This window comes from Tetrao urogallus, assembly GCF_951394365.1.
Source record: "Tetrao urogallus genome assembly, chromosome: 3".
Classification (NCBI taxonomy): domain Eukaryota; kingdom Metazoa; phylum Chordata; class Aves; order Galliformes; family Phasianidae; genus Tetrao; species Tetrao urogallus.
Genome location: NC_136815.1, coordinates 73,743,133 through 73,766,714, shown reverse-complemented (window position 1 = coordinate 73,766,714; position 23,582 = coordinate 73,743,133). Strand labels below are relative to the sequence as shown.

The window sequence follows — 23,582 nt, the reverse complement described above, 5'->3', positions numbered from 1 at the left end:
GATGTACGGTTGAGAATCAGGTGCATAGTATGCTGCGGAACTTACTACCAAGGAATGCACGTTTCTAATCCGTGCTACTACCATGTTCAGTTCTGCAAGGAGTATACAGTAGTACTTAAAGTATGCTAAATTAATGCATTTGCTGATCTTACCAGTGTTTACAGAAGTCATATAAAATTATTTGTGCATCTGTGTAAATTCAGTAAACGCTGAGTTAGTAACACTGAATTGTTAAATCTGTAAGCTGATAAAATCTGCTTTTAGAAAAAAATAAAAAAAAATACCTGTTTGTCTTACTGAGCTGTCAGGATGTGCTTAGTTCACTATTAGTAATAAATAAAAGTTCATGGAGACCACCAGAAGCCATCTTCATGTTCTGAAGGTCCTTCTTATAAAAAGTATGTCCTTACGCATCATTCAATTTTCTGAAACATTGCTACTTCAAAGTTAATCTCTGCCACAGAATACTAACAAAGTTAATGTCTGCCATTAGAAATATACAGTCTTTCTGTGGAAGCGGGGAAAAAGTAGGTCTGGAGAATTTAAAACCTTACATCTCAGAAGGAAGTCTTAGGCAGACATAAAGATGTTAATGGATCTATGAATTGAGTATCACAGTTGTTTTTCTTTCTTTTTTTCCTCTCAAAATAAGTTGGCTTTGTTTTTAAAAGTGGTGGTAAGGAAGGACAGGAAATGTTATGGCCTGCTATAACATTTATTGCAATAATCATACTGCTTGCTAGCAATTAGACATAACTGCCTGTAGAACTAACATATAATTTCTTCTTGATATGCTTATGGTGAGTTGTATTATCAACGTTTTCATTTTTTCTGAAGCAAACTAGCTGTCAGCTACTTGCAGGCTGAAGCAGACTGTTAGATCATGTGGCCCAGTAGACTGACTCAGTCTGGCATCTGGTACTGGATGTGATTCAAGAACACTGTCATAGTTTCTGCATAGATTTACACAATGTACTTCACAATGCTCTCCATCTTATTATTCATACTTGATTTTTTTTCTCAGTCTTTTCCTTTGCCATATGTGTTATTGTTTGTACACATTAAAAAGAATTATGGGATAATGTGCATTTATCTGCCATTACAGAAAAATAGTCATAGTTTTTTGCACTAACAGAGTTTGCTGCAAGAAATGATTAATTTTACACTTATGGTAGATTTGTCCAATGATCTGACCCTAAAATTGTCTCTGTGTTACTTAGTAGAGAGGATAACAGAATATATTTGAAATGAATCATTTGCATTTTCAAACCTTTGTGGAATTTCAGCATTCAGAATTTACAGAGAAAATGTAATAGTGAAGAAAATTCATATGAATACGCTTGTTTGTACCACAGTCTTAATAAATTTAAGTAATTCTGAAATGTAAACATGTTAGGGGAGTTTCAATAAGATTTTTGTAGTTATGTTCCTGTCTTGCCTGTCTTGTAGTTGTGTTCAATCATAGAATCACCAAGGTTGGAAAAGACCTAAAAGATCATCCAGTCCAACCGTTCACCTATTCCCAATAGCTCCCAAATAGCAAAGCAGGAATTAAAAAAATAAGTACAAATCAGGAAGAAAACTGGAATACCAGAAGAAGACTACTGGTGCATACAGTGTCAGAAAAAATAGTGTATTGCAAATGTTCCAGATGTTCTTCAGCACAAAATGTGTCTTTTCTCCTAATGCAATACAGTATGTAGCATATAAAACCAAGATACATTAGTGCATGTTTATTCTTTAGCTTAAACTCCTTTCTTGAAAATTTTAAGCATTCATTGCCAAGACTACTTTCTAGTGCTGTGAAAGTCCCTGTTCATTGATGAAGAGTTGGACTAGATGACCTTTAAATGTCCCTTCCAACTCAAATTCTGTGCTACTGAGTCCAACCAATGCTAGTTCCTCTTTGTCTGTCTTTGCATCTGAATGTCAGTGTTGCATCTCTTTTTATTGCTGGAGAATTTAGTTCAATTTAAATTAAAGCAGTCAGCTTCTTAACTACAGTAATTAGATGCTTTGTAATGTTTAATTGCCCCACAAATTGGATAGCTCAATATGGGTTACAAATAAGTATGCTCATTGTCCAGCAACAGCATTTGAGGAGCCTATGACATGGTTTGATGAAATAAACACAAAGTGACAAATCCTAGGTAATGCAATTCTGGTTAAATCAAAGAAATGATTTTTAGATTATACCAGCTGAGTGATATTTCTGAGGCACAGTAAACACAACTAAACTACAGAATTGCTTGTGCTACTAGTTGCCAAGTCCAGTAAATTTGAGATTTGCTTGTACTTATATCCTACTTTCATTCTTTTAGCAGCCATTGTTTTGATTTCTTCTTGTTATATTTTTTATTTTTTCCCCTATTGGTGGAAAAAGAAAGTATAATTATTTCTCTATATTATAAACCTAGCTGGATTTGTTACTAATTGAATGTAAACCCTTCAGCTGGCAATCAGAGAGACTCAGCCGTCTCAGCTTTAGTTCCAGGTCTGATAACTGGATATAGGAGAAGAGTCAATATTCTTTGCATGGTTTCCTGTTTACAAATCCTTGCTTGGATATCATATTCTTCTTCCTTGTGATATTCCTTTGTCCAGGAGTATGGAGCAAGGGGGACATCGTAATAAAGCCCAGACATACTTTGTTTAATACAGTGAAACAACTAAGAAAATGCTGAGGTTCCCTTTATAAAATTATATTTTTTTCTGTGAGCTTTCTCAGCATCTTTTTGATTTATTATTTTGTTTCACTCCATTTGTGTCTGTAAGCCTCTAAAACTGATAACGGAAGAGAAATAGCAAGTTTCAGGTGAACAAGGTATAATGGAACAGCAGGATGCTTGCAAGCCACTTAAATTAAAATGATGAGGAAGAAATAGATATTAATTATCTCAGGCTCCATTATCTTTCCATTTTACAAGCAGGGAATATTTAACTCCCCAGGAAGAAAAGAATTAACTACCTTTGAATTTTTCCACAGTGAACCAGTGCTCAAGAAGCAAAATGCTTCCTTTCAGACTGGAGAAGTAATTTAAAATCCCATATAGGGGGTAACTAGATGAAAGATCAGAATCCAGTATGTTCACTGAGCAGGAATGATGAAATGAAAAGGTAGATGAAGAAGAGACTATGTTTATGTTCACTCTATCCCACAAACTATGACCTCCTCCACAGTCACAAGGACCTACTTTCAATTTCAAGGCAATAGCTATAAATGTTAATAATTGCCTTTACCTCTTTCTCTGTGGCTTAGCTTCTTGCCCCATTACCAAAACCATTATGTTTCTCAGCAATTCATTCTCTACATAATCTCATTTCATGTCCCATGTTTCCTTTATTGTGTTTCACCTTGGACAGTACATCATGTAAATAAAGCCTATATCCATAATCTGCTTAAAGAGAATTCACTCTTGAAAACACCATTCCAACTTGGGTCCATTATAGCAGATCTCTTTAGACCTCATTAGGTGGGACAAGCAGGTGAGTATTTTAAAAGCTATTTCAGCATCTGTGATGTAACCTTGAGTATATATTCAGAACTTCTAGTTGTATTTAAAGTATGAGCATGAATCAGATAAAGACATTGAGAAAGATGTTCATCAAACTATATTTCTACTTCAAAAATGCCTACATTTTCTGTTAAAGACAGTGTTATAGTAGACAATGATCAAAAGGACAAACACAAATTCTTGGAGATTTTTAAGTATTTTCTCAAAGTAGAAATAGAGATTTAACATTCAAATAGGCTGGAAAATGTGCAAATTGGTACTGAAGATGAAAATGATTGAGTTAGAACTGACGTATTTTTCCAAAAGGGAAGAGAAAGCCTAACTTCAAATTATTCTCTCTGTATCTTAGAAAAAATAGAAATAAATGATCTACTATTTGTGGAGAAGAGGTAGTATTTTTAAATTCTGTTTCATATGTATTATGATGGAAGAGCAGTGTATTGTCCTTTTTAAACCAGGTTTGACTTTGAGTTTGTTTAGCATTTCAACAAGCTGTGTGTGAAATGAAAATGAGCTGATTCTCTTCTACTTCTGTGAAAGCCAAATGCCTGTGAAGGATTTTGACACCCTCTCATGTCATCTCAAATTTGTTTGATGCAGTTATTGCTGTTTTTCCATTATTGGTCTTAAGTTTTGGTTTCTAATAAATCTGAAGACCTTTTTCATTGCAGTTTTAGTACTGAGCAGCATTCATGGCAGAAAACAGGTTTGAAATGCTGCCTGTCCTAGATATCAGATAGAGCTAAAAATATTAACATTCTACTTGCATTTTTTGTGTGCACTTAAATATATAGGAAATTGGTTCCCGTAACACTTTTTATTTTACATAAGAAAAAAATAATAATTACTTTCAAGCCTGGAAAAAGCAATTAATGTTTCTTTCCTCCCTTTTTTCTTTTTGTTCTCAAGCTTCATTCTGATTTGGACAAGGGAGTGGGCACTGTTAAATATACCCTTTCAGGAGATGGTGCTGGCACTGTTTTTACTATTGATGAGACCACAGGAGACATTCATGCCATAAGGAGCCTAGATCGAGAAGAAAAACCTTTCTACACACTCCGAGCACAGGCTGTGGATGTTGACACCAAGAAGCCACTAGAGCCTGAATCAGAGTTCATCATCAAAGTGCAGGACATTAATGATAATGAGCCAAAGTTTCTGGATGGGCCTTACATTGCCAGCGTACCAGAAATGTCTCCAGTGGGTAAGAAGCTTTAAACTCTTGATAACTAATTGCATACCTCTTGATAACTTAATTGTCTCAATATGCATTTCCTGCTGAGGAGAAAAAGGGAAGGCTGAAATGAAAATACGTTTTCAAAAAGTTACTGTTAGAAATGTCTCACTCTATGTAGAAATATGCATATTGCAGTTTCATTTTTTCATTTCATTTTTTGCTTTATTTGCTTGTTTAGTAAGTTATTGTCCTACACAAATGAGTCCTTTTAACTTTTAATTCCTGAAGACGTGAGAAGAATAGAAATGGTACTCATGGTAGATACTGTTTCAGAGATTCTGTACTCTCAGACATGATATTGCATGTGATGAAGTGTGTTCCCTTTTATTCCTAGTTTGTGTTCATTATTTGCTGTGAAACATCTTGCCGTTTATTTTTCCTGCCTATGCTGCTGCACAACTAATAGCATTTGCATAATCCCATAGTTATGATATGAGGGAGAATTCTTCATCCTGTTACCTCATAGGTGCTGAAAGTAATGATAGCCCTCACCTGGCAGTCACAATGAAAAATAGAAGTGGGAGAGATCCAGCCAGACTTGGCAGAGGTCTTGAAAACCTATTTAGTCATGATATCTAGTGCACTAGATTCCTAAGCCAGAAAACAACAACAACAACAACAAAACAGAAGATTGATTGCAAACATGGTATCCATGTTACTGTGGGAGCAGAGAATTGTAGAATCATATAATTATTTGAGTTGGAAGTAGTCTTGAAAAGTTATCTGGTCCAACATCCCTGCAATGAACAGGGACGTCTACACTCAGATTATGTTGTCAAAGAAGAGAATGGCTTGCGGGTAGCCCTGAGGAGAAGGATTTTTGGGGTGTCAGTTGATGAAAGACTCAACATGATCTGTCAAGGTTCACTTGTAATCCAGAAGGCAAACTGTATCCTAAGCTGCATCAAAAGAAGTGTCAACAGCAGATCAAGGAAGGTGCTTCTGCCCCTTTTCTCTGCTCTTGAGACTTCACCTGGAGTACTGCTTCCAGTTCTGGGGCCCCAAACGCGAGGACATGAAGCTGTTGTAGCAGGTCTAGATGAGGGCCACAAAGATGAACAGGGGGCTGGAGCACCTTCCCTATGAGTTAAGGCTGAGAGAGCTGCATATCTTCAGCCTAGAGAAGGCTCTGAGGAAACCTAATAGCATCTTTCCAACACCAGAAAGGAGATCTTCAAGAAAGCTGAGGAGGAGCTTCTTATAAGGGCATGGAAGTGACAGGATAAGGGAAATAGCTTTAAGCTGGGTGAGGGTAGATTTAGACTAGATGTTGGGAAGAAATTCCTTACTGTAAGGATGGTGAGACACTGGAACTGGTTGTTGAGTGAGGTTGTGGAATGCCCCCACCGTGGAAGGATTCAAGACCAGGCTGGATGGGGCTTTGAGCAACCTGGTCTAGTGAGAGGTGTCCCTGACTATAGTAATGGGGTTAGAACTAGATGATCTCAAAGGTCCCTTCCAACTATGGATGTTTGGTAAAATACTAATCATGATTTGATTTTATGGGGAATTCTTTTCAAGGTATGCTGTGCACTATAGCTTTTACCTTGACTAGGACTTGCAAGACTGAAATGTAAATGACTATTATGCAACCTTCAGACATCTATTTAAAATAAATAGATTTCAGTGTATTCTCCCTTGGAAAAACAACAGCAAATGCTATGGCAAGAATACGTCCTCTTGACCTCCACATTATTCTGGCACATTCACTACCTCTAGAAGATTTACACATAACAGTTTATTTTCCTCCATAGCAAAAATTAAAGATGGATGAAAATTGATCAGAAAAGTCTAGTCAAGGAAAAAATACTCTAAATGGAGGCCTAAACTCCAATTAGTGGTTACTAAAGCAGATAGCAGATTTTGCTGTTGGGTTGTCTTACAGCAAAAATACAGAAAAATGCCTTCTATGATGTGTGAGGAGATAGTGCCTTCTCAGATCCAGGTCTTCCCACTTCCATTCACTCTCTTATCACTGCTCCTGCTACAACACACAAGCTCTAAATTTTCGGAGGATTTAGCAGTTACTGCTTCCCATTATCAGTACTATTTAGTTTCACCTATAGAAGTGTGTAGATCTACCACTGTCTGAGAATAACATAGAAAATCACTTTGATTTTTTAGCTAGTGTTTTTTAGCTAGTGCTAGCATATGGTTGCTTTGGCAGAAGTACTAATAAACACATCCTGTTTTGTTTTGTTTTTTTTATACTAAGATTTTTTTAGTCATCAGTTTTGAAGTCCCTAATATTTTAAACTTCACTTACTGTATTTTTGCAACAGTGTCTTTTATGAAATGCATACATATACATTGTTTGTTTTCTGTGGGAAACATGCTACAGCATGATTCTTTTCCCTCCTTTCTAGTAATTTCTATGACAGGTGATGATGGCCAACAGTTTATTGTTTTTTATTGTTGCATGATACTCACTTGCAAAGATTGACTGCATTTTGTAGAAACTTATGCTGGATCATCATAGAATGGCCTAGGTTGAAAAGGACTATAATGATCACCTAGTTTCAACCCCCCTTCTACAGGCAGGGTCACCAACCACTAGACCAGGCTGCCCAGAGCCACATCCAACCTGGCCTCGAATGCCTTCAGGGATGGGGTATCCACATCCTCTTGGGCAAACTGTTACAGTGCATCACCACCCTCTGAGTGAAAAACTTCCTCCTAATATCTAACTTAAACCTCCCCTGTCTCAGTTTAAAACCATTCCCCCATGTCCTATCACCATCCACCCTTGTAAATAGCCATTCCCCCTCCTGTTTATATGCTCCCTTCAAGTACTGGAAGGCCACAATGAGGTCTCCCCAGAGCCTTCTCCAAGCTAAACAAGCCCAGTTCTCTCAATCTTTCTTCACAAGGGTGGTGCTTCAGCCCTCTAATCATCTTAGTGGTCCTCTTCTGGACTTGTTCCAAGAGTTCCAAGTGTCTTTCTTGTGCTGGATGCTCTAGGCCTGGAAGTAGTACTCCAAATGGAGCCTCAGAAGAGCCAAGCAGAGGGGGAGTTACATGGTAATGATGAACAGAATATAGACAAAGTTGAGAGAGAACCAGCAAGTAAAATTCTTAAGACAACATCCACTGTAAACACAGAGTATATATTCCATTTGGACACTGCAGTAAAGTGACATATGCAAAATACCTTTTAAGTCCCACACTCTGCATTGGTGGGAAAGGAACGTACAGAGCTGGGAAGTCTTGTGAAACAAGGTGTCCTTCAGAGCCCTTACACTCTGTTTAGAAATTTTCATAGCTACACTGCTCCCAGTTTTATAACATCTATTAATTGCTGTCACTGAAGCTTTGGTAGCTGAAAATACACCTTAGCATTCATTCCCAGATTCAGAACTCTAGTCCTAAATCTATAATAAAATCCTGTACTGTGGTGATAACAAAAGATATAAAAATTCCTAGGATCCTAATATCAGGTTTTCTGAATATAGATAACATTTAGAGATATTATGAGACATTTGGATACAGCACCTGTATTTTCTAATAACTGTGTTATTGTCTATGCATGTTTTAGGTGAAAATTTGACTTTTTCCATGCAAATTTTTTTTGAATTATATTAAATTTATTTTACACTGTCTGTAGACCAAGGTTTTTCTTTGATTGGTTTTTGGTTTGTGGGTTGTTTGGTTTCTTGTTTGTTTGTTTGTCTTTTCTTTTTGATCAGTAGATAGTTTTTTTCCTCTAATCACTACCACTCCTTAAAAAAAAAGTGCTCATCTTTTAGATTTTTCTGAAGACAAGATAATTTTGGGACTACCATTTCTATTTAATGATGCGTTCTTTACTGGGAACCAAATTTCTTCATGTTCTATTTACTCAGAAAAAGCAACATCAGCAGGATGCTTTCTGTGCTTTAAAACTAATTTAAGACACCTGCAAAACAGAATACCTACCTGTTTTACATCAGGAGCAATTAACTTCACACCTTCCACACATTCAGTGTAATCTACTCACCTACAAAAAGGGGATACAAATAGATTTACCACAGATACAAACAAAAGAAGTACTGACTTTAAAAGTGTCTTAGTTACAGACTGCTGTATCATGCAGGCTACTTTACTAATGTATGATTTTTCATTATTTGAGATACTTTTCTAAGAGTGTGTAGCTTATATACTGTAGTGAAAGGATGCTGTTATCTCAGAAGCTGACATTGTTGCTCATATAACCATTGGAGCAAGGAGCTGCGGAATACAGGAGCTGGATGACAAAGTATTTATTTCAGAAGGAACAATGATGTAAAGTTCCCTACAGAGAAACTCAGCAGATGGAGTAGAACTGAACACAAATTGCTATTATGTTGACCTGTGCCTAGTTAGGAAACTTACAAGAGCTTAGGATCTAGACTTTTTTACTTTTTTCTTTTTCTTTTTTTTTTCCTTTATTCTGGTATTGGTTTGATTTAGCCATCTTTATCTGAAAATGTTCTCTTGAAATAACGTGAATGCCAAAATACAGCACAAACTAGAAATGGAAATCTCCATGTATGAAGACTGAGAAGGGGAAGGAAACTTCTAAACTTGTAAGTTAGAAAAATATGTTGTCTTTAAATATAGCTTAATTTTGTTGCTGATTCTGGTGGCTGCACCAGTTTCTTTTGGAGGAGAACTCTTGAGAGAATGCAAATACAGAGCAAGTTTAGATGAAAGTTATCCCATTATTGAAACTTCATGTCCAAGTGAATCAGAACGACAGCATACCAGCATTAACACACACTCAAGGAAAGAGCTAAATATGTATTTCAAATATAAAGATATATAGAGAGAGATATCTGTATTTCTTTCACTAAATAGGCATTTTAATTGATCATCTTCTTAATGATGTATTACATGTGACTAATTTATAACTTCTGCCACAATTTATTGTTTGTTTTCTAAGGTGCTGCTGTTATTCCTCTATGCTTACAGTTGGGACTATACTAAACTCATTAATTCCCTAAGTTACAGATACCATGTGTTCCTTCCCAGACAATTTATTTCCATACCTTTCCACTAGATTAACTCTTTATTGCTTTGGGGAGCTCTACAAACTAGAGGACATCAAGGCAATTTTTTTCCCCTTTTGGTTATTAATTAAATAGTAATGGAATATGTTCACATTACACAGCTGTATTTCTGATTATAGTTGAATTCTATTTAAAATGGCCTCAGTGGTAACATTACAATGCTCTATGATGTTAGAAAATTGGTATCAGGTTATTTTTACTGGGCGTCCCCCATGGTACAAAACAGCAGCTAGAACATAACAAGCATGTTATATGTATTCTTCCTAGTGCAGGCTACAGACAGCCTCTGTGAAGTCTCTGGCACTATTCCTTCTGAAGTTAATACTTCAGTAAGGGTTATACTTTAGCACTGACAGAAGCTTATAATGTGTAAGTATATGTTTAAGGTACCCAGTAGTTTAATATAAAGGAATGTCAATCTGTAGAAAAATAATCATATGAACTGGTGGGCAGAGAGAAATTCAGGAACCTGCACGCTGGTTAAACATTGCGTACAGTTGCCTGCCTTTGTGTAGCCAAGAGCTTACGCTCGTATAAGGTATTTAAATGGAATTACGTAATGTCACAGGGAGATGGCTGGTGGTACAATCTGTGCAGCCTCCGTGTGCAATTCTACCATCTCCACTATGATCTTTATGCTTTTTTTCTGGTGTTTAAAAGTTCTCAAAGACAGTGATGGGAATTGGATGAAATATTCAAAATAGAATTGCATGCAATTTGAATAGGAGGATAACAATGACTTGTTTATCCTCTTTTCTATATCTAATTCAACTATTTTGTCTCTTTTGTCCATGGGTAATCATTAAACCGATAGCTCAGTAGGATTTTCCACAGTGATTTCACAAATAACATTTGATATGTAACTGAGGTATGACCCATCTATGTGACAGTTCTGATAAAGTAGATTTTCCCAGGTGTGTTACTTTCAAAGAATCATAGAACTGCTCAGCTTGGAAAAGACCTTGAAGATTGTAAGTCAAACCGCAACCTCACCAAACTTACCCTAACTCTAACTACTCTCTGCTAAGTCATGTCCCTGAGCACCACATCCAAATGGCTTTTAAACACATTCAGGGATGGTGACTCCACCACCTCCTTGGGGAGCCTATTCCAGTGCTTAACAACCCTTTATGTAAAGAACTTTTTCCTAATATCCAAACTAAACTTACCCTGGCACAACTTGGGGCCATTTCCCCTCATCCTGTCCTCTGTCACCAGTGAAAAGAGACCAACCCTGCTCTTACTGCAAGCATCTTTCAGGTATTTGAAGAGAGCAATAAGGTCTTCCCTAAGCCTCCTTTTCCGCAGACTGAACAGCCCCAGTTCCTTCAGTCTCTCCTCACAGGGCATATTCTCCAAGCTCCTCACAAGCCTTGTTGCCCTTCTTTGGACCTGCTCCAGCACCTCAGTGTCCCTTCTGTATTGAGATGCCCAAAACTGAACACAGTACTCGAGGTCAGCCCTCACCAATGCTGAGTACAGGGGCAGCATGACTTCCATAGTCCTGCTCATCACTCCATTCCTGATACAATCCAGGATGCCATTGGTCTTCTTGGCCACCTGGGCACACTGCTGGCTCACATTCAGCCGACTGTCCATCATAGTGTGAAATCTCAGTGACTTGGTGACCTTTCCATTCCCCTGCTGTGTTTTGCAGACAATTGTTTAATTTTGTCAAGTTGTTACCTGCTTATATGTTTTCTTTTACTGGCTGTCTATGAGTTTAGATGGCAATGGCAGTCTCCCTCTAGTAAAAGACTGGTCATTTACCCCCGCCATTTGATTTCTACATTGTATTTAGGTATTAAAAAGATGTTTTCTCTTTGAAATTATTACTATTATTGTTGCTGCTATTTTCAGTGTTATTCATTTATTTATAAATAACTCTTTGGTTTGGAACCTTGCTCAAAGCTTTATGAAAATTGAAACACTGTTTTTCTATGTAAATAATATATATATATACACACACTCAGTGATTCACTTAGCAGTTTTAAAAGGCTTTATAAAGAGTGGCTTACTTACACAACACTGTAATAACTCATAGAATCACAGAATAGCTTAAATTGGAAAAGACCTTAAAGACCGTCTAGCTCCAAATTGCCTGCCATGGGTGGGGCTGCCACACCAGATCAGGGCTCCATCTAACCTGGCCTTGGAAGCCTCCAGGGATGGGGCATCCACAGCTTGTCTGGGCAGCCTGTTCCAGGGCCTTACTGCCCTCTGGGTAATTAATTTCTTCCTATTACCTAACAAAAATCTTCCCTCTTTTAATTTGAAGCCCTTCCCCCTTTATTTTCATTATTAGACAATCTAAAAATTAGGTCCCTTTCTGTTCATAAGCTCCCTTCAAGTTCTGGAAGCCATGATGTAGGCTTCCGTGAGCCTTCTCCAAGCTAAACAAGCCCAGCTCTCTCAGACCTTCCTTATGAGAGAGGTGTTCCTCTCTTATGACCATTCTCATAACCCTCCTCTGGCCCTCTCTAAAAGCTTCACATCTACAACAAGTCTTTTGATGTAGACAGGTTTCCCAGCCAGTAATATTATTTTTTTGTAATTGAAACTAAGCTATTTGGTTTTACTCTGAATGTGGCTGTTTATTATTTTTATGATGCTGAATCATGTTAGTCCTTTTAGTATACACCGAGAAGCTCAGTAATTATTAGTACTGCATTGTGGTTTGCATAATCCTCTCTGGGTTTAGAATATATTGTGTTAGTGTTGTTAGGATTATCAGTTGATTTTTGTCAGCGACTCTATTACTGAAGGACAGGTGTTTTAGTGTAGCATTGAGAAATGCAGGAATTGTTTCTAGACACACATGTGGAATGTCTAAACATAAAACATATTGTATTGATTGTTGTTTTACTAGTCACTGACCAACTGTAACTGTTAAAAATTAACAAGAAGTTGCTTTTTCTGTACCACAGAATGGCTCTAAATTTTAAATATCTTTTCAGCAAGACCTGTTCTTTTGGCCACCAAGTGGTTTTAAACATTGAAGATGTTTTAAAAGTATTACTTTTCCTTAGCCGCCGAGTGACTGTAAACCTTAAATATGTTTTATAAAAGCCACTTTTCAAGTTGCTCCTGGCATGGCTAGGAACATCATTTTTCTTTAAGGACAGAGCTATTTTTTCATATTAGTTCAGTTCTATTTATATTTTTTTCAAAGAAGAAAAATTGGAAAACTTCACTTGCACAAGGTAGGTCTTCATTCATTACAAGCAATCAAGTCCTAGCCATCTTTTTACAAAGAAACTGCAAGTAATGAGAACAAGTCAGTTTTAAAATGCATTTTTTGAATATTTTATGTGAACATGAGCATATGTAAATATAGTGTTCTTCTCCTCCAATATATATATATACACACAGTATATGTATATTGTATATAACACAGCATTAAGTCAAAATAATTAAAGCACATTTGAATTGTATTTATACTAAAATAACTGGCCTAAGAAATCAGTCACTGATGGATTGTGACTAATCAAGTCATCATCAGTCCTAGAGTAGGACAAGACAGAAGGCAAAATAGTCTCCAAGCTTGCTAAGCAAATGGGAGTCACTAAACCAAATAAGATTAAGGGCTTTAATTCTGTATGCAGAAATAACTCCATGTGGCAAATTAGATGTAATTCTAGGAAGGCCAAGAATGATAAGAAAAGTGTTCATGACAATCTGGCTTTAATAGAACAATGAGAATAAAATGTAAATTGCAAATATTCTGTGAATGACAGATTATTCTCTGTTTGGAGAATTCTGTAAGATTTAAAGTCTATATCAAAGATACTGCAGATGAAAATGAAAGCTTAGGAAAAAGGATCTTTTGAAAACAGGGGTATTAAAGTTCTGCAGAATGAGGAACAGCACATGAAGGAGTATTTTTAAAAGGCATGTTGCCCAATTAAGTAAGTGTATCTGACTGTGGACATTAAGATTCAATGATCCTAGATACTTACCACTTCTCCTCAGCTGTAATAAGGAACAGCATGGATGGGCAATCTAACACGATGTCTATCCCATACGCTTCACATTTTTCCTGATTAAAGGACTATTACAGGTCTTACATGAACTTAATCTCCCTACAACCTCTGATCAATATATATCTCAACAGAGCTGGTTGTAACCTTTCCAAAGGAGTAATTATTTTTATAACCTTCTGTAGAACTGAAAGATAAAGACATGCAGTTCCGTTAAAATATTTTCTGAAAAGACATGTCCATTTTGTGAGTCGTGTCCCTGGTCAGCTAATTGACATTAAACAAGTGGCTTCTAAATTCCTAGAGAACCATTTTTTATTCCAACCTGAGAATCCAAGCATGGAGTAGACCCTTGCTTGTTAGCAAGCAATCTGTAGGCCAGGCAGCCTTCTTTGGAGCTGAAAATATACTGGTTTGCATGTTTCTCAGTTTCTCTGCCATGACAAGGTTTCTCTGCCATGCTTCCAAGGCTGCAAGAAAACAGGTTCTAAAAAAGTAGGAAAAAGATCAATTGAAATGAAGAAAACTGTCCTCTTTGCAAATAACTCAGCAGAGTCAGTATTATTGTCTGGTGTGTGCTAGTACTTTTTTTCTGGAATTAAACAGGACAAAATGGAAAAGTAGAACTACCTAAAAAATCGTAATTTAAAAATATTTCACTGTCAGCCTTGCCAGTTGTGTTTGGGTATCTATGCATAAGCCATCAGTAACAGTGAAATCATTGAGGGCTAGAGACAAGACTGGAAACGGATGAGCTTACATGTGAATGTAAAGAATGAAGCTGAGGAAGTGGGAAAATTTTACAGAGTGTACAGATTTCATTTTAAAGGAGCTATGGGAGAGTAATGTAGCACCTTCAACACTGTTTTAGATTTGATTCAGAATGTTACTCCTAAAGAGGCTGATATGGGTTCTGCTAACAATCCACAAATTAATTTTTTTATTAGAAGTTTAAAGGATACCAATTCATTAAAAATTAGTAATCATGGTATGAGTATTCCTATGAAGCTGTTTTAAAGGATCAGGAAAACAACATAAAGTAGACAAAGGGATCTCCACCAATGGCTGCCTGACACACCAATATGCACATATCATTGGGTGAGAATGCATTTGCAGGTACTTCCAGAGATGTAATTTCAACTGACCACTTTGATCTTACTTAGTACATAGATGCTTACATCTGATTTTCCCTGGAAGTAAACTGTTGAGTAGTTGTCAACCCACTGAAGATGGAATGATGTTTCGTGGATAGAGATTCTGAGAAAGATAATATAAATCACAGTGGTCAATCACACAGTAGGCAGGTGAGTAAATCCAGAGTTGGAGAGTATCTCTTATTATATCATTCATATTCATGGATGCTGTCCAGACATATAATGATGAGATCAAGAAAGCCAAGGCACAGATGGAACTAAACTTTGTGAGGGATGTGAAAAATAACAAAAAGGGGTTCTATGTGTACACTGGATAGAAGACTCAGGCCAAGGAGAGTGTACTTGCTCTGATAAATGAGAAGGGAGATCTGGCAGTATCTGTGATGAAGTGACAGCATTGCTGAACAAAGGAAAGGTAACTTATGTCATCTGTCTGGATTTCTGCAAAACTTTTGATGTGATTCCACATCGCATTCTTATCTCTAAATTGGAGAGATATGGGTTTGAAGGGTGGATGTTCAGTGGATAAAGAATTGGTTGGATGATTATAGCCAAACAGCTGTGATCAAGGGCTCAGGACAGTGACAACTGTTGTCCTTCCAGGGGTCTATCTTGGAGTGGTGCTATTTATCAGTGACTTACACAGTGGGATTGAGCACACCCTCAACAAGTTTGGTGACAACACTAAGCTGAGTGATGCAGTTGACATAATAGATGGAGGGGACACCAGAAGAACCTGGACAGGCTTGAAAAGTGAGCCCATGAAAACTTAATAAGGTTCATCAAGTCCAAGTGCAAGGCATTGCAGTCATCTGATTTGGGGCAATCCCAGCTATGTGTATAGAGTGGATGAAGATCTCATTGAGAACAGCTCTGTGGAGGACTTGAGGGTCCTGATTTATCTGAGGGAGTGCACTCTCCTTAGCATTGTCTAAAGTAGGGTCTGGGGTCCTCACCACAAGGATGGAGCTGTTAGAGCAGGTCCAGAAGAGGGCCACTGAGGGAGCTTGACTTGTTCATTCTGGAGAAGAGAAGACTTTAGGGAGACCACACTGTGTGCCCGTCCAGTTCTTGAGAGAATCTTACGTGTAGGAGGGAGACCAACTTCTTACACGGTCTGATAGTAATAGGACAAGGGGGAACAGTTTTAAACTAAAAGAGAGGATATTTAGATTAGATGTTAGGAAGAAATTCTTTACTCAGAGGGTAGTGAGGCACTGGCACAGGCTGCCCAGAGGAGCTGTGGGTGCCTCATCTCCAGAGGCATTTAGTGCCAGGTTAGATGGGGTCCTGGACAGCCTGATTTGGTGAGTGATAATCCTGCCCATGGCAGGTGTGTTGAAACTAGATATCTTTAAAGTCCTTTCCAACCTAAGCAGTTCTGTTGTACTATTATACTTAATTTATGTTTATTTCTGTTAGTAAACCATGCATCAGTTTTACAATTTACAATATACTTGTATTCTGAAGTAGTATCCTATTTTTTTTTTAAATATAACATTTTTATGTGGCTAGGTTTTCTATATTGTTCGACCATAGGAAGTTCAAATTAGAAGCCTATTACCATCCTGCCTCTCTAAATGACTAGAACTAGAACCTAGAAGAAAATTAGACACACATTTATACAGATTATTGTGTCATCGTCTTTATGGGAGGAGGTTGTATCCAGACACAACTTATTTATCAACTGTTTAAAAGGGCATGTCAGATACTTCTCTCATCCCTATTTTGTTAGTTCTAGTGACTGTATACTCTCTAAATTGGTCACATAATTTTATAAAATACATTTTTTCCTATTTTTGACATTTCTGACTTTGTCTGGAAATAAAAGGTGGATAGAAATAGTTTTGTTTTGTTTTTTAATACAGTATACATCTCTATCAGGCCCTGTCTTAAACAGATGAAATCTATAAAATTCCATGTGGAAAACTTTTATTGTCTCAATTACTTCCACTTCTTGCCTCTGAGCCTTTATTTCTGCTGACCTTTAGCAGTAGGATAACAGTAATCAATATTTTCCACAGTTTTGAGAGAATTCAGATGAGATATATGCCTGAAGGTTCATATGCTCAAGATTGTAATTTATAGTCTTGCAAGACATGATAGAGATACAGATGCTCAAATTATCAGCCCCACTTTCTTCTTCTCTGGTTCAGTAACTCCAAATTCATCTACTTTTTCTTTCTGCTTCCACTCCATCTCACCTCATCCCTGAATTCCAAGCCAAACCATGTCAGACTGTTTTTGGCAGATGTTAGGTAGTCCTGGGGTTCTTTCATAGTTCTTGCATGTGATTCTGAATGAATCACATTCACAAGTTTTAAATGTTGGCACACTATTAATCACTGAGCAAAATCCAGTGGGACATAACACCTCATAGTTCAAACAGCTGATGATCCCATGTGCCTTCAAAAGATCATACAGAAAAAAGAAAAAAAGAAAAAAAGAAAACAAACCAACTTCCCCTAATTGCAAAGAAAAAAAATGGTTTAACATGATACCTTGAAGAACTGTGTTTATTAGTTCTATTTGCAGCATTACTGGAGGAATAAGGAGGGGAACATTTACGTTTATGGAGGAAGAGGAGGAGTGTCTGGATATATGTAAATTACTGCTTTTATTTGCTACAGTCCAATTCAGACACTAGAGTACTGGGATTGCTACAGTAAAAAGAAATAATGGATTCCCTTTTCAGGTTTTCTTTATGACAAATAAACAAAAACAAATCCTGTTATTTCCTGAAGGAATTATTTCATAAATGACCCAAAATGTGCCAATATGGACTACTTTCCTAAATCCGTATGAAGCTGGTTAGTTGTAAAACAGGAGTACTTACTTTGGGCAACTGCACAGCAAGAAGAAATATTTGAACTGCTCATTTAAAGGAAAGATATGGGATGACACCATGAACCACACCAGCACATCCTATTGATCTACAGCTGGGCTGAATTTGTGGAGCTTCAGTAATAGTTATACTGCATTCTGGATACTTTATATTTTAGCCACCTTTATCAATATACTTTGGGGAGTACAAGGGGACAATAACAGTCCTGATAGAGTAGCTTTTATGGCAGTGTGTTGCAAGGGACTTCAGGACACTAAATCAACTGGTGCCTTGCGTAGATGTCCTGATGGTTCATATCCACTGTTACACTTACCCAGACTGGCTATGTTAAGGCCATTATCAGCCTCCCTGCCCATATTGCTAATGTGTTTTATGGTTTTTGAGTGTTTACTGACTTGCATGCACAGTGTGCATTGTGTCTGTACTGCTCTTATGAGCTGTAGAGTTCTTGGACTTGACAGTAAGATCTCATTAAGGAGTGTTTTTTACCCACATGCTCTCACACAGTATTTGTAAATGTATTATGAAAATGAAAAAGTTTTATGGGCAACTTGCTTTTTTTTTTTTTTTTTTTTTTTTTGTCTAAATGCTGGCCATGGAAATGATTGTGAAAACCATAGGCAGGCTCCCAAATAGCAATTAAAAATTGAGCCTGAAGCCTAAAACAGCACTGAGCTAAAATTTTCTGGTATGCATTAGAGATGTGAACCAATATGTTTTGGAAATTTGGCCAGGCAGTTGGAGCAGGATCTCTGGAGCTCAACCAGATCATACACAGTTCAAATTTCACACTTTGGCAGCAAGTGATCTGGGATATGTCTTGAAGGGTTATATGCCCATACGGATTTATTTCACTGATCCCAAATGTAGTTTCTTAGTGCCTGCCTAAACCTGGAAAAAAAAGAGAATCTATGAATTTTTTCCATGGGTTCCTAAAATGTCACCTAAGCCTTCCTGCAATCTGCTTGCGCACAGAACTGTCTGAACTTTACTCTCCTGAGCAGCCAGATGCCAATTAATGCTTAAGCACTGTCAGAATTCATAAAGTAGATATACTTAATTCTTCTTTGGATGCCAGTCAGTGACATTTTCAGAGTTCAGTGTTATATTCCATGCAAAATTTTGCTGGAGGAGAGGTCATCTGTCTTTGACTGCAGTGAGGTAGGTAGAAAAATTGCACAATATGCTGGAGATGCAGCTTTAGTTTTTTAAATGGGAAGCTTTGAATATCACCTTTGTTTTAACCACCAGGCCATAGAGCCTTTTTTAATCTTTCTCACTTCTCCCTCTTTTTGGCCTGATGAATATTTAATGATCTTATATAAAACAAATCAGCTTCCTTCTTGAAGAGAGTAATGGTCTGAGCATTCACTTAAGAAGCAGGAGATAAGTATTCAACCACCATACAACAGAAGATTGGCTTCCGCTGGGCATTCAGGAGGAAACATCACCTGCTTAACCATTTTTTCAGAATTAGGTTGTTTTAAGCCATTAACAGAGTTTTCCACAGTAAATAATTTCTGAGAAAGATATTATCTAGGACACAACTTTCCTCATTGGTGTTTCTTACAGGCTACAGAAACTGTTCACAATCAAGCTCTTTTATACAGATTGTACTGTTAGGCATCTAAACAACACCAAGTGGAAAAAATCTACATCTGGGTTTACTGTGTTTTGCTGTGGCTGGTTTTGTTATTCATGTCCTTAGTATCTCTGTGCTGTGGCTGTTGTGTATAAACACATCATGTAAAGTTACTTCTCTGTTTTATAGGTGTATTCTTTAAACTGGTAAAAACTGAAAGAGGTCTTAAATGCTGCAGCATATGTGATCAGAGAATTTAATGTACAGAGGGAATATTCATTTCAAAACTTGCTTCTTAATGCGTCAATATTTCCAGAACTGATGCAGCACAAATGAGAGTGCGTGTACTGAGGATCTGAGGGGAATTCACCTTGAAAAACCTCTTTTTTATATATGTTTGGAAAGGAGTCAGGAAACAATTACATTTGAAGAATAGGAAAAATATCTAATAAAAGTTGGGAAGCTGAAAACAGGCTAAAGATTTAACGGTCATTAAAAGTCCAAAGCATGATTAGTTCAGTGAGTTAAGACATTAACTGTGTTGTCATTCTTTTTGTGTGTGAGGAGGAACGTGTATGGATTATTAAAATCCACTTGATAGCATTTTTAACAGTCCTTTGTAGTTGTATAGCTTTTCACTGTCTTACTCTCAGACCTAAATTACAAAGGCTGACAAGTTTGCACCTTGAGTACTCGAGTACTCGAGGTCCCATAGCATGTCCAGAAAAGGGCAACAAAGATGGTGAGGGGTCTGGAGCACAACTCTTGTGAGGAGCAGCTGAGGGTGCTGCAATTGTTTGTTCTAGAGAAGAGTAGGCTCAGGGGAGACCTTATGCCTCTCTGCAACTACCTGAAATGAGGTTTTGGTGAGGTGGGTGCCAGCCTCTTCTCCTGCATTGCTAGAAATAGGACTAGAGGGAATGACCTTAAGCTGCACCAGCAGAGATTCAAGTTGGATATTAGGAAAAATGTATTCTCTGAAAGAGTGAGCAGGCTCTGCCTGGGAAAGGCTGCCCTGGGAAGTGGTTGAGTCAACATCCCTGGAAGCATTCAAGAAACATTTAGGTGTAAGGGACATGGTTTAGTGAGGAATATTGGTGGATGATTAGACTGGATGATCTTGGAGGACTTTTCCAACCTTGGTGATTCTATGATTCATTATTGTCACTTTCTTTCCTGTAAATAAAGGGATCTGTATCCAGCCTCTACCTGAAAGACTTGTGGACTCTGAGAGCTGCAAAGTCACCTCTTATTAAATATGCATGCCAAGAGAAGTTCCCAGTGTCTGCGATTTCACTTTTCTCGTATTTTTGTGTTATTTTCATATTGAAATTTCCTGAGAAGAATGGCATATTGGTTTCCTGTCGCTTTGTTTTGAAGACATTACCAATTTATAGTAAGTTAGCAACATAAGATGTTCCAATGTTTTCATTTATTTTAATTTCAGTACAGAGTTGAAAATAGTTTGAGCAACTATAGGCAGAATTCTAGGAATTATAGGTGTGCATAATGCCCTGAAGAAATGTATAGGTATTTCACATGCTCATTAACAAAAGAGCCTGATTCAGCTTCCAGCTGTACAAGGATTCCTTTCTGTTTCAGTAATTACAGTGAAAGTCCAGTGCTCTGATAGTGCCTCTCCTCTCCTCTCCTCTCCTCTCCTCTCCTCTCCTCTCCTCTCCTCTCCTCTCCTCTCCTCTCCTCTCCTCTCCTCTCCTCTCCTCTCCTCTCCTCTCCTCTCCTCTCCTCTCCTCTCCTCTCCTCTCCTCTCCTCTCCTCTCCTCTCCTCTCCTCTCCTCTCCTCTCCTCTCCTCTCCTCTCCTCTCCTCTCCATCTTATCCTTCTCCTTCTTATTCTTATTCTTATTCTCTTTTTTTCCTTTTTCCCTTTTGCCTTTTTTTTTTTTTTTTTTTTTGGCCAAAGGTAACAATTTCAGCATTGCATTTTATCTGGGCTCCAGAGAGCAGTGATTTTGATCTTCAAAATAGAGAGAAAAATGCATACAAGGGGGAAAAATCCCAGTGCTTGCTCAGAATAGATCTAACAAGTAAACGGTTCAAATTTCTAGGTGTTAAGAATGAGGAATTTCTTTGTTGATGATTTCAACAGCAGGAAGTATACAGCCAAGCATTGTGTTTCATTCTTAGCTATAATTTTCTGGGTCATAGCTATGCCATACAAATATTGAAATACCTGTATTTTTGTATGTATGAGTGGCCAAAATTCATCTGTATGTTATTTTGTTCTTTATGAAATTTAAAAAGACATAATGCACATAAAACATAATCAACATAATGGAGGTATAAAGAAACCCATAACTAACTATAAGAACTTAAAACTAAGAAGAATGCTGTAGCCTTGCTGCAAAACAGAAGAGCATATTGAGACAGCAGAAATCCTTTAGATTCTGAAAACATCTGAATTTGTCATCAGTGCCTGATTTTACTCTTTTTAAAAAAAAAAAAAAAATCAGGTATTTTAGTTAAGGAAATACTAATTTTTCCCTGTGTTTCCTTCTAAAACTAGATTATATGTGGGATATTTGGAAAGTACTTATAGAGCCATGTATGCCTTGGCTAACATGAGAAGAAGGACATATTGTAGTCACTGGTATTGGTAAGATGTTAACTTACTTAGTGGAATGATGGCTCTGAATTCTTAAAGAAGAACTGTTGTTGTAAGAAAAAGTTTCTTGTCCTTACTACAGTGGTAAGAGGGAAAGGCAAACATTTGGGAGTATGTGTGGTGTCTTTAACACAACTACTGGAATACTGTACTCATGGTGACCATGTACCTGTGAAGTGAAAACATCATGTAGACCTTCTGAGAGATGTGTTTTTCACCATTACCTTTTAAACACTCCAATGTTAAGGCAGAAATTCATAAATTCATGTGAGGTTTTCAGCATAACCTTAAGCTGATGTGCCCTAAACTTATGATATTGCAGCCGCATCTGTCTCAGTACAGTTGGTAAAAGGCAGATGTATGTACAAGAGTGTGACAGTCCTTCCATGTGACTAGCACGAAGTCTCACAGATCACACACACTGTCCTTTCTCTGTGCATGTTATGCCATCAAGTAATTAACCCCTTGTCATAAAGTTTATCTGCTACTGTCTTTATTGATAGAGATACTTTCATTTTCATCATCAAGAAGATAAACTACTGGCATGCTTCATACACTTAATCTGTAATATATGCACATCTATACTTCATTCTGTCTCATCCAAATTAGAGAAATAAAATGTCGTATTGAATTATAACTCTCAATACCAGTATTTAATCTTAACTTTTTGATACTTCCATACGCATTTGCTTTCTGACATTGGAAAAAAAATGAGGCTCCTGATACCTGTGCTACCCTGTATTTTTGCAGTTAAGCATGTAAAAGGTCTGACATGGTGTTCCAATTTGCAGAACATCGAATGTTATCTACTGAAAGTCTACAGTAGTGAATTAACAGTTTTTTTCATGGCAATTTTAAAATATTTTCTCCTGAAGAGAAAGTGTCAGGATTTCACCTTAGGTGTACAACAACATCAGAGTTACAGAACTGCAGCTTATTCTGACATGCAGAAATAGACAAACTCAAATAGACAAACTCTTAGATTTATGAATGCAGGCAACTCAGAACCTTACTCTTCTCCATGACTGATTTTCCCTTCAGTCTCCCATACTCACTTTTGTACTCTCTTTTGCTAGTGAATTACTGCTGCAGTATGAGAAATGGAGACTAGCCAGAGCAGGCCTGTATTACTTTTTTTTTCTTTCTGCTGTTCTCCAAATACTCAAGAAATAGAATGTTAGCTGTGTACAAAGATAAATAAACCTTAAAGAAAATCCTATTTCTTGAATTAGGATTTCTGAAAAAGCCCTCTGTATTTTTAGGAGGAATGGGATTCTTCCACTAGTAAGAATTTTGTGACTGCATGTAGCAATACTGAAAGTACAGTTGAAAAAATGACCAGGAGTGTATTTTTCACTGGTTTCATGAAGTTCCATGAACTTTTATTGCTACTGATGTTCACATCAATTCTGATTTTTTTTTTCTACTGACTGGAAATTAGTTGCTTTCACAAATTTCCAGGTAGTTCTTCAAATCTTGTACAGTTCTGCAAAGCATGCTAACATTTAATCATGGTATGCATTCAAATATCAGAATACATCTTTAAAACAGATTTAAAGAAAGCATCTTCTAATTTTCAACTACTCATTGTCTAAACTATCCATAATACATGTGGAA

General features: G+C 37.2%; 1 protein-coding gene across 1 annotated transcript in view; it reads left to right on the top strand.

The window, feature by feature from the left end:
* CDH12 (cadherin 12) overlaps positions 1–23,582 on the top strand; it is a gene marked incomplete at both ends in the record, with an annotated part of 136,801 nt that overhangs the window by 27,627 nt on the left and 85,592 nt on the right. Inside the window, 1 exon segment of the mRNA XM_079533354.1 lies at positions 4,425–4,719. Within this exon segment, the coding sequence (XP_079389480.1) occupies positions 4,425–4,719 (295 nt within the window).